The 12,541-nt window shown below is 48.9% G+C and overlaps 1 protein-coding gene across 1 annotated transcript in view; it reads right to left on the bottom strand.

Moving 5' to 3' along the window:
* Positions 1-5,067: 5,067 nt before the first annotated feature.
* Positions 5,068-12,541, bottom strand: part of LOC311233463 (olfactory receptor 52Z1P-like) — a gene marked incomplete at both ends in the record, with an annotated part of 31,917 nt that continues 24,443 nt past the window's right edge. The window contains one exon of the mRNA XM_084320430.1: positions 5,068-5,477. Coding sequence (XP_084176556.1) covers positions 5,068-5,477 — 410 coding nt within the window. The remainder of the gene's footprint in view (positions 5,478-12,541) is intronic.

The raw sequence follows: 12,541 nt of genomic DNA on the forward strand, positions 1-12,541 counted from the left end.
AGTATTACTTAACCATTGACTACAGGAAGGCTCGTTAACTTGTCAATGTTACACAATAAGGAGACGGCAGCCAAAGTATCTAAATAAAGAATATTTTAATTAATAGTTACCATGGTTTTTCGTAACTGAAATGAACATCAAATAATAGACAAACAAACACAGGACTATACAGACAGGATCAGCACCAGACGGAAGGGATGACAGACTACTTATACACAAGGGAATGACACCTGGGGTAATGGTAATTGGGTACACCTGGGGGGAAAACAATAGGGACTACACACCATGACAAAGGACTACATCTAGACATGACAACTCACATTAGGAGCGCCTGATCAGGGCACAAACATACCCCCACATAACACCCCCCCCCTCAAATGTATGGCCATAACCCCAAAGTAAAATGGGGAAATGGACATAAACAAGAAAAACCGTACCTAAATAACTAAAGGGGAAAAAAAACAAATATAGCGGTTGATAAGTGGGGAACCCTGATGTAAACAAGACGAAAAGTCGCCCTCTGGTCCGCATCCCCCCAACAACTGTGCATATTGAGCTGCCCCGCATTGCACCCTGCAATCCATCAATAAAGTCCCCGATCAACCAGGTACGGAGAATGGACAGCCTCAGCATTACTCCTCATCACTCCCGACTCCTGGAACACAGAGCAAAATCAACAAAAGCAAAAACAAAACAACAACAGCCACACCTCTCACACAACCCCCCCCCAGAAACACAGCCCCAAACCCACACCCCACCACTGACTACAGTTGTGACAACGCGTCGGCCAACACATTGTCCTTGCCCTTGACATGCACCACCTCCACATCAAAGGCTTGCAGAAAGAGGCTCCAGCGCATCAGCCGCTGGTTCGAATTCTGCATCCTGCCTATAAAGACCAATGGGTTGTGGTCCGTGTAAATTTTAATAGGTGATTGAGAGGAGCCAACATACACCTCAAAATGGGAGAGGGCCAGAATCAAAGCCAATGCCTCCTTCTCGATGGTCGAGTAACGCCTCTGGTGTATATTAAACTTCCGGGAGAAGTAAGACACCGGGTGCTCAATACCTCCGTCATCGTCCTGCAAGAGCACTGCGCCAGCGCCCAACTCGCTAGCATCCACCGCCAATTTAAAAGGCCTCGTGAACACAGGCGCCGCAAGGACAGGGGCACTGACCAGAATGGACTTCAACTGTTGAAACGCGAAGGAACACCTAGGCGTCCACTGAAACGGGATCTTCGGGCTCAACAGATCTGTAAGGGGAGAGGCTACCGCCGAAAAGTTCCTACAAAACCCCCTATAATACCCCGACCCCGTCATCCCCAGAAAGCACCGGAGATCCCGACGTGTAGCTGGCTCTGGGAAACCAAGTATAGCCTCCACCTTAGAATGGACAGGGCGGACCTCCCCCCGCCCCACTACCTTGCCAAGATAGGTGACGGTCGCCCTGCCAAACTCGCACTTGGCCAGATTCAGTGTCAAGTTCGCCCCAACAAGCCGTCCAAACACCTCCCGCAAACTAGCTATGTGCCCCTCCCAATCGTCAGAGTAAATGACGAGATCGTCGAGGTAGGCAGCACAACAAGCCACTCCCGACAGCACCTGGTTGACCAACCTCTGGAAGGTTGCAGGCGCGTTGCGCATCCCAAACGGCATCACCGTGTATTGCAGGAAACTGTCAGGTGTCACGAATGCAGAAATCAGTTTAGCCCGGTTCGTAAGTGGCACCTGCCAGTACCCTTTTAGCAAATCCAACTTAGTTACAAAGGACGCGCCCCCCACCCTGTCAACACAGTCCTCCATCCTGGGCAACGGGAAACTATCTGGTCTAGTCACATTATTTACCCGACGAAAATCAGTGCAAAATCTATCAGTTTTATCAGATTTATCCACCAACAAGCACGGCGAACTCCACGGGCTGAAGCTGGGCTCCGCGATGCCATTAGCGAGCATATATTCCACCTCTTTTTGCAACCGTGCGCGTTTGTGTGGATTCACGCGATATGCGTGCTGTTTAATGGGCACTGCCTCCCCCACATCAATGTCATGATACAAGACACTCGTGCGCGAAGGGATATCCGAGAAAAGTTCGCTGTGAGTCCCAACCAGGCCCATGATATCCGCTTGCTGTAGCTCTGACAAATGGCCCAGCCGACAGCCAAGAGTGACCACAGACTCCGTGTTTGTAAGACGGCCCTCCACAACCGCTTTAGACGGGATAATTACGTCATCCTCCAGCCCACCAACGCCGCCTGCAAGAAAGAGACTGTCATTACTCATATCGACACTAGATGGGGCCAACACACAAGCCGACACCGGCGTAGCGGCCACCACAGTACTGGCCACAGGCCCCCTTGTATGAAACGGCTTAATCATATTAATATGACACAGGCGGGTCTTCCGCCCACGATCCGGCATCTCAATAAGGTAATTCAGCTCCCCTACCTTTTCCCTAACCCGATACGGTCCACTAAACCGAGCCTGTAGGCTGGACCCTGTCACCGGAAGTAACACCAAGACCCTCTCCCCTGGCACAAACAACCTATCCCGAGCCTTCCTATCGTACCACCCCTTCATCCGTTTTTGTGTGTCAATCAGATTTATTCTCGCCAGATCACATGCCCTCTTCAGCTTTTCCCTAAAGCCACAGACATAGTCCAATAGGTTTTTCGGCTCACTCCCCCCCAACCACTTCTCCCTCAACAACCTGAGCGGCCCCCTCACAGAGTGTGCAAACACCAACTCTGCAGGGCTGAAGCCCAAAGATTCCTGTACCACTTCCCTTGCGGCAAACAACATCAAATGAACCCCCTCATCCCAATCATCCTCTGTATCACGACAGAACGCCCGAAGCATAGTCTTCAACGTGGAGTGGAACGCCCCCTGTGACTCCGGGTGGTATGGACTAGAGAAGCTATGTGATATATCCAGCTGTTTCAAAACCTGCGAAAAGATACGAGACAAGAAATTCGTTCCTTGATCGGATTGGACCACGCGAGGTAAACCGAACACAGAAAAAAACCTCACCAAAGCCTGTGACACCATCTTGGCCGTTATCCGTTTCAACGGAATCGCTTCAGGGAAACGTGTGTTGGCACACATAATGGTCAAAAGAAAACTATTACCTGTCCCACACAGTCAATAATAACCCTCTCAAAGGGTTCCCCCACTGCCGGGATAGGATAGAGCGGCGCCCGTGGAATGACGTCATTGGGTTTCCCCACTATTTGACACGTAGAACACCCCCTGCAGTGCTGCACCACATCCCGTTTTAACCCTGGCCAAAAAAAATTGCGCAGCACCCTATCGAACGTCTTGTTGACCCCCAAATGCCCTGCGAGCCTATGATCGTGAGCTAAACAAAGGATATCATGACGGTACTTGCACGGAACCACAACCTGCGTCACCACATTCCAATCATTCCCCAATGACGCATCCGGATCAGGGGACCATTTACGCAGCAACACCCCGTCTCCCAGGACATAACAGCTTTTAAGACCCTTACTCTCTCTTTCCCCCACAGCGGACGCAAAAAGCCCCGACAGGCTTGAATCTCTACCTTGTTCTGCGATAAGTTCCTCACGAGCGAAAGAGAACTCAGCCGCGCTACTGGCAACTTCAGCCGAGGAAGCAGTGTTCAGGAACGAACCGGCTGAAACAGAAGAAACAGCGTCATCCGACTCAAGTTGGTCAACTGTAGGGGCAAGCTGCGACAATAACAACGAGCCAGGCTGCCCCTGGAGTGCCCCCTCCCTCCCAGGCTCGTCGCCGTCAGCCGCTACTACTGTATCGAACAAGTCCACCTCGCCCTCTTCCTCGGCCCGAGCTCTAACAACCATGGCTCGCGTCACCGCACATGAAGAGAACACCCGCGGATACGCCTCTGCCAGGATGTCTACCGCCCCAGACTGTGCTGGCACACAAGTCACGTCTGCCTTCACGAGGACCTTACCCCCTGCCAAATCGTTCCCAAGGATTAGTGACACCCCCGCAACCGGGAAGCAACTTTCTACCCCAATGACGACCGGGCCCGACACCAATTCAGATGTCAGGTGGACAATGTGAAGCGGGACCTTCATCACATGCATCCCAAAAGACCTAACTGTTATCCCCGCATCCACCTCTGTACTACTGTCGAAAGGCAACACATCCCCCCGAATAATGACTGAGATGCAGCCGTGTCCCTTAATATGGTCACAGGAACCCTCACCCCATCGCTAGATAAGGATACAAACCCCCCGCTGATAAACGGTAGGTAAGCTTTAATATCCTCACCCCTTTTGTCATACTCAACCGATGTGTGTGTGGGTGCCATCACCAACGAAATCTGCTTACTGGGACGAGTAAGGGCAAAACTATTTTCTTTTATATGACCACGTTTTCCACAGTTAAAGCACTCGCGTGTCTCAGACCTCGCGCCCCGCTCAATCGCCTCGCCCCCACTGCTACCACCCGTGCCCACCGTCTTGTCGCCGAAACCCCACCTCGGCTTACTCTCCACATTGCGTACAGGGTAACTTGGCGTAAAGAGTGTCTTGTGCGTCAGCACAAACTCGTCCGCCAGGATCGCAGCCACCGAACACTCAGTCACCCTATGGTCGTTCATGTACATAGCAACATTATCGGGCAGACAATACGACTTGAATTCCTCAAGGAGCACGAGCTCTCGCATCTTAACCAGGGTGTCCACCTTCTCCGATGCGCACCACCGGTCAAACAACAGCTCTTTCTCGTACGCAAACTCCACATAAGTCTGCGAGCTGCCCTTCCTCAGAGCCCTGAACCGCTGCCTGTACGCCTCAGGCACCAGCTCATACGCCCTGAGAATCGCAGCTTTGACCGCCCCGTAGTCTTGGGTATTCAGGCACAGGGACGCATACACATGCTGGGCTTTTCCCGTAAGGACACTCTGGAGCAGCAAGGTCCAGTGTTCGGCCGGCCATCTCAGTGTCGTGGCCACAGTTTCAAACATGGAAAAATATTTATCCACATCTTTTTCCAGAAACTGTGGCACGAGACAGAGATATTTGGCCACATCGAACCTATCCTCAACGTGTGGGCGCACCTATGCCCCAAGCCTCCTGAGTTCAAGCGTGCGCGCGTGGGTGCGCTCCGCCTCGGCTTGGTCACGGTCAACCCGCTCCAACTCGCGTGCATGCACACGTTCCGCCTCCGTGCGCACACGGTCCGCCTCCTCACGCTTGAACCTGAGCTCTTCAAACCTAAGCTCCAACTCCAACTTGCGCAGCCCCAGAGCGCCATCAGAGACTTGGTCTAACTCATCATCGGTGTCGTCATGCACCACCTCTTGGGTGGTCAGAGCCTCTACCAATGTGCCCCGCTGCTGTGCTTTTCTACCCGGGGCCAGCTTAACCCCATAATGGTCCGCTATTCCCGCCACCTCATCCTTCGTGCACACGCCTAACAACCCCACTGTCGGCCTGCCCACAAAGTCTGCCACTGTCACTGGCATTTCTGAACCGGGAAGAAACAGGGAAGGAGAAAACGAGGGATACCTACAAACACAACCACCATATATCAAAACAAACAAAAACAATCAACCCCTAACTAACCACAACAAACAAAAGAAAAACGGCTTCACCCTAGCGTCTGTATAGTCCTGGTCCCTACCTACTTCGGCCACCGCTCCACTACCAACCCTGGTACTGTATGTACGATATCTAAACAAGCGCTGGCACAACCGCCTAATGCCTCCACACCTAGAGGTATTCGCAAATCAACCACTGTCATGTGTCAAAAAAAAACCAAACCCATCCCCAAACGTTCTCAACCCTCACTATAGTACCCCTATATAAGTAACTACTATACACACGCCGGCCTAGGAGGAGCCTGATAGGGTCCTTCTAATACCCCGACCACATGTGGTGTGTCTCCAGGCGATGGAAGGTACCATATATAAAATGGTCCAACTGCCCTAGCTGGTTGAGAACGCTCCCTATTGGAGAAGTATTTGCCAAGGGGGTCTAAAACATGGGTCACACACACGACAATGCCAACCATACCTCACAGTGTGGATCCAGCCCAGCGGCCATCACCAAATGCTTGCTCCTAGTCGTTTGGCCGAGCCCCCATATTACGTAACCATTGACTACAGGAAGGCTCGTTAACTTGTCAATGTTACACAATAAGGAGACGGCAGCCAAAGTATCTAAATAAAGAATATTTTAATTAATAGTTACCATGGTTTTTCGTAACTGAAATGAACATCAAATAATAGACAAACAAACACAGGACTATACAGACAGGATCAGCACCAGACGGAAGGGATGACAGACTACTTATACACAAGGGAATGACGAGACAACACACACCTGGGGTAATGGTAATTGGGTACACCTGGGGGGAAAACAATAAAATAATTTAATAATAATAATTTACGACCTGCTCCGAGGTCATCAATTGGCACACATGCGATGCATATGTCGCAATAGGGACTACACACCATGACAAAGGACTACATCTAGACATGACAACTCACATTAGGAGCGCCTGATCAGGGCACAAACATACCCCCACATAACACACAGTCTAAAGAAAATCAGGGATGCAGCCTTTGCTAACTATGCACCAAAGTTATGGAACACACTACCTATGGACATTAGGGAAGCTAGATCTCTTAATATTTTCAGAAATAAGCTAAAAACGTACCTCTTCACCATAGCCTTCTAATACACCCCGCTGTTGATTGTACTGTAGCACTATTTTACTCTGGCCATTCTATTGCATAATTTTACAATCTATTCTACTATTCTATTATTGCACTGTATTATTGGTGTGCAAACCAGTCAACTTACAAAAAAGAGCCTGTTGGAGGATTTCAACAAGATAAATGCGACAACATTGCAAAATATTTCACTATAATATTTCAAAGTGAAGTAAAAAATATTATAATAATTATTTTATCATGTTAAATGATCATTTGATCATGTTAAAAAAAGGGAAAATAAAAAACACTTGTAAAAAAAAAAAAAAAAAAAAAAAAATTCTTTTTTCGGTGGGGCACAGATGATCATCAGTAGGGCACGTGCCCTACTGATAGTGGTCTAAATACGCCGATGGGTGGGGTTGTACATTGGAGGTGGGGGGGGTTGGGTAGGGGGGGGCACTGTACATTGGAATACTGACAAGGCCATACTTGGTCTTTACTGTACAACTGGGTTAGGACATTTGTAGGGGCCAGTTTCGAATTGCAGTCTCCCGTAGGTGTTCTTTGAGAGTGTTTTTGAAAGTGGGTAGTGATTCACATTCCTTTACAGCTTTGGGTAGGGCGTTCCACATTGATGTGGCATAATTGCGAAACGTGTTTAGTCCCTTGTTTGAGCCGAATCTGGGTTTTACATTTGTGGAGCTCCCTCTGGTGTTGTGATCGTGGTATTCACTGACCTTTGGGAAGTATTTTGACATGTACATGGGTACCTTGGTCGTGTAGTGTATCTTGTAGACCAGGCCCATTGCAAGTTGCTGTACTCTGGTCTACTCTAAGCCATCCTAGGTTGGCAAAGTGGGCAGGGGTGAGGTGGGTTCTAGGAGTCAGGTCAAGCAGTAGTCTGACTAGTTAGTTTTGAGATGTTTGTAATTTGGTTTTTAGTGCCTTTGAGGTGCTTTGGTACCATGAGGTGCAAGCATAGTCGTAGTACCCTTGAATGAGTGCTCCTGCCAGAGTCTTCAGGGTATTCTTGTTTACCAGAGAGGAGATCCGGTACAAGAATCGAGTTCGTTGGTTGACCTTTTTTATTACATTGGATGCTATTACAGCTGTTACTTTGGTCACTAATGACATTATTTCAGCCCTGGACAATGGGAAGCATTGTGCAGTTCTCTTTGTAGACCTCTCAAAGGCGTTTGATACAGTAGACCATCACTTGCTTTTGAATAGTCTAGCTAGCATTGGCCTGGATAAAGCCGCTTGTGCTTGGTTTCAGGACTATTTATCTTCAAGGTGTCAATCTGTGAATTCAGGTAACTTTCAATCTGATTTCCTGCCATTGTCTAAGGGTGTACCACAGGGTTTGGTATTGGGGCCGGTCCTCTTTACAATCTATATTAATGATATTGTTTCTAGTCTTTCAGCACTAGCAGGTTGTCAGGCTCATCTTTATGCGGATGATACAGTTGTCTACTGCATTGCGGATACTGTTCAGGAAGCTATTGTGAACCTGCAGCTTGCGTTTGACACTCTCCAAAATGCTCTAGCTAAGCTCAAGTTAGTGCTTAATGCTAGTAAAACCAAGTCTATGATGTTTTCTAGAGCCAGGGTTATAGATTATGACATGCTACACCTAACAACAGCAAATGGTTTGTATATTGAAAGAGTTAGTGAGTATAAATATCTTGGTATATGGCTGGATGATAAACGATAGGTTATGACTATAACCAAGTTCTGTTAGTAATGGTGACGCTCGGCATCACTACTACTACTGCACAGTACCTCGCTCGTGCACGCGCACTGAATAAAGATTCCACAAGTGTACCTTTATATCCCAATATTCGTCTGACCACACCCCTATCAGCTTACCTACATAAGCAGGGGTGGGGCCACATACTCAGATGAAAAAATTTACAATTCCCGCACTCACTTTTTCTCTGCTTTTATTGTCGTCAACGTTTCGGCTATTCAGCCTTCATCAGGACAGTGGCATGAAACAATGAGGTCTCACATTCATTTTATACAATTCCAAGGTCTGTTTTGGTTGATTGCATAACAGGGAGCACCTGTGCCTTCCTGTCAATAAACCAATTGGTTGAGCGTGCAGCCCCACTGGGTACTGTAGCAAAAAGAGAGACAGAGTTAGAAATGCAATAATTCAACCTCAGAACAAAACATTTTTGAAACATCGAACAGTCATATTTACAACACAATATAGTTTAGCATATTTAATATACAGCAATATGACCGAATCATTGTGAAACATTAAACCATCATCAATGGGATTCAGTGGAACAGTTTACAAACACACACTTAAATCCAGTTCATCATTGAGTCCAAAGGTGGTCCCAAATGTTTGAAGTTCCGTTATCCAATAGGCTTCTCTCTTGAGAAGCATCTGTTTCAGATCCCCCCCACGTCTAGAAAGGACCACTTTTTCAATACCACAGTAACTGAAAGCTGTGATTGGATGGTTGGCATCTTTAAAGTGGATGGCTATAGGGCTATCTGGATTATACTCGCCTCCTTCTGGATTATACTCGCCTCCTTCCCAAGCTTTCACCACAAGGTGAGATCAAGGGCAGCAGCGGCGTCTGATGCCGAGCGTCACCATTACTAACAGAACTTGGTTATAGTCATAACCTATCGTTCTGTATCGTAATGGGCTCCGCTCGGCATCACTACTGCACAAGGGAGGCCGAGCGAGAGCCCTCGGCCGACAAATACACCCCGCTGAGGCCCCCCACAACCATCAGATCAGGGAGGACCGAGCCCCCCGACCCCCCCTAATGGAGGGCACCCCCCCTATTGGAGGTTCCCGGGAGGGCGACGGACCCGACCGTGCGAAGAGGCACTCAAGCAACTCAACGCACTGGGTGAGCAGACCGTGGCCTGACCCCACGACTACACACACGCACAACCCGCATGCCACCCGGGAACGAACGGAGGGAACAACCTCGGTACTGCCCCCAGAAATCACGGGGTCAAGAGCAAACCCAACCCCGTGGCAAGGCCGCTTGGGGACCAGGTTTCCATGATGCCAGGTACCCAGGTGGGGTATCTCCCAGGCCTTTCTGTGTGGAGTTTGCATGTTCTCGCCGTGCTTGCAAGGGTTTCCCCCCCGATAAGATAAAACCCAATGGAAAAACATGCACAACAACAGATCGCTAACGCTGTGGCGTCCTTGACGAAGACGGACAGGAGCACTTGGATTGGTCCCCTGGCGCGGCTCACGTTGACGCCTGTCTGCTCCCGGCTGCCCTTGGGGGGGAAGGATGACGGGATGGGTTAATCGCAGAGACGAATCGCATCGGCGATTCTAAAGAGACAATGCATGCGTGTGTGTTCCGGTGTGTGTGCTAAAAAAAACTAACTGCTGTGTGTACCGCTAAAACATTGAGTGTCGTTGCATGCCGAATAAAGACCTCTGCAACAGGTCCTGCATTATTATTATAGGCCGTAGCAGCGGAGCGTGAAGGAAGACCCAGACCCACTAAAGGGACTGGATCCCCTGGAAAACGGGGGCCCGGAGAGGTCAATGACGCCAGGCATCAAGACCCCACCAGGCGGTCACTTAGTGACACCGCCCCCCACATCGCCAGCGTATTCGGATAAAGCCCCTCCAAGAGCGGGCCCTTTCCCCCCAATAGCACACCGCCTGGCACACTGACCCTGCAGAACAGGCAGTCAGCATGGCCGTAAGCACACAAAAAAGGTTAACCAACGGAAGCAGGCAGCGCACCGGGGAAAAACCAGGCAACAGGCTGTAACCTGAGCCTGGAGCACTGCGGACGAGACAGGCGCCAAAGGAGTTAGCTGAGAACAGCCCCCCCGGCGGAAGGGGCGTATGCTGGCGTTGTTGCATGACCAAGCCTCCATTTAAAAAAAAAACCCACCCAGAGGGGTTGAGGCAGAGAAGGCTGACATGATTGGCAGACGTCATGAACGTGCAGGGGCACCCTCAACCGGGTAACCCGGGAGTTGACACTGCTCCAACACACCAGGGAATCAACCACCTTGTCGTTACCCAATGCGGTGGTTGTTCCTATAACCCCTCAAGAAAAAACTCCAAAACACACCTGCGGGTACACACTGGCTATACCGCAGTACAAGTGTTTCAGTTTTCAAAAAAGGGTTATCCCAGGTGTTGTGAAGGATCAGATTAAACCGAATATATATATTTATTTATGGATATATATTTAATAGTATTTGTATATTGTTTGATATCCCTTGTATATTCCTTGTACATATACACTGAATATCCCTTTAGTCTACTAACAGCCCATAATAGTTTCATTTTCTCATTGGACAAGAACTTGGCGCCAGCAGCCAAGCCCCTTGGTTCAAGTTCAATCGTGCCGACGAACATGTCGTTACTAGCCCCGGTTCCGCGTAGGAATACGTCTACCGAAATACGAATGGTACTATTTGTTCACAGCGCATATATATATGGCGCAAGTAAAGTAGAACTTTCTCTTTTAGTCCCTTAGCCCTTAGTTCTTTACCCTCCAACCTAGTGGCAAGACGTTAAGCCTCACCCACGATACACGTGTGGTGCAGTATGGTCAACTTGGCCTCAGAATGGCATTGAGACATCGTGTGGATTAATAGTTGAATTGTCATAGTTTGGCACTATACCGTCGAGTGGGACGTATTTCTATTAAGTTAATAATAGTCTATTATGTATGGTGCATCGTTCGGTTAGAGTTATAAAGTGAGCAGTACCCCCATCGTTTCCTCGCGTTATCTAGAGTCTTAACCAGGCTGGGCAGACCACGTGTGGTGCTTTCATCCGAGGAGTTCTGGGCTAGGACGAGTGGACCTGCACATTGGATTACCTTACCCGGACGACGGCGAGCCCTACACGGCTTGGATTATCTACTTGCTTTGGGTGCTTTGATTTATGCCATGGATAACAGCCAACACTGGTGAGTGTTGGAACTACCCCCCGAGAGGAGTCCAGGTGAGACGGCGCTCTACCCCGAGTGAGGTCGCCTCACGTCTCTTCGTTGTGGACCGGCAGCTACCGTCTACAAGAGGGCCCAACTGTATTCATCTGTGGACCAAGGTTCTGTGGGCACCGTGTTCAGCACTCTGAATTCTCCCAAGAAATCGTTGGCCAGATGGGATATCGCCGGCGGCTCTCCTAACCCCCCCCCCTACTGACTTACAACCAGCAGGACCCCCCTTTAGTATATCCAGCTATAATCATTAAGTACCATCGCTATAGTTCCCTAAAGAACCAGGTTGTATACTTGCTTCCTGCGTAACCAGAGATTGGACATTCAATGTTGATTTGCCTACGAATACTCATTTGCCTTACAAGTGCATTCAAATCATAAATGTCATTAAGTGAACGTTGTATATACCCTTTGCTATATATTAAATATTCGACTTATACATTTGTGTGGACTTGGTTTCATGGTGGGAAAGTGTTCATCATATCTATATCATGTACTGTGTGGCCAGTAGTTAAAGTACATAAAGCGGTAGTGGTTTAATGATACCATACTTATCAATACAGTCAGGGAATTGTACCCCTCAGTTACAATTGGTCCTTCGAGCCGGAGGGTAACTAGTGTAATATTAATATAGTGTTATTAATATTGAAATGGCCTATGATGAACACTCCACGAAACGGTCCTCCTAACGTAGAACGCCCGCGGCGCAGACGACAGACACCTCAGTACTTAGAGGATTACGCTGTCAGTCAACTACCTAGCCTTCGACAAACGGTAAACGCGGTAAAAGTAGAAAGTAAAATTATGTCTGACCTTAACGACCAGGTTACCCCGACCACAGAGGCCCTAGTGGGTTCTAATGTAACTGACCAAGCTCACGGTGGGGACCAGGAGGGAGCTGACATGCCTTT

The sequence above is a fragment of the Notolepis coatsorum genome (genome assembly GCF_963971535.1).
Source record: "Notolepis coatsorum genome assembly, chromosome: 8".
Taxonomy (NCBI): domain Eukaryota; kingdom Metazoa; phylum Chordata; class Actinopteri; order Aulopiformes; family Paralepididae; genus Notolepis; species Notolepis coatsorum.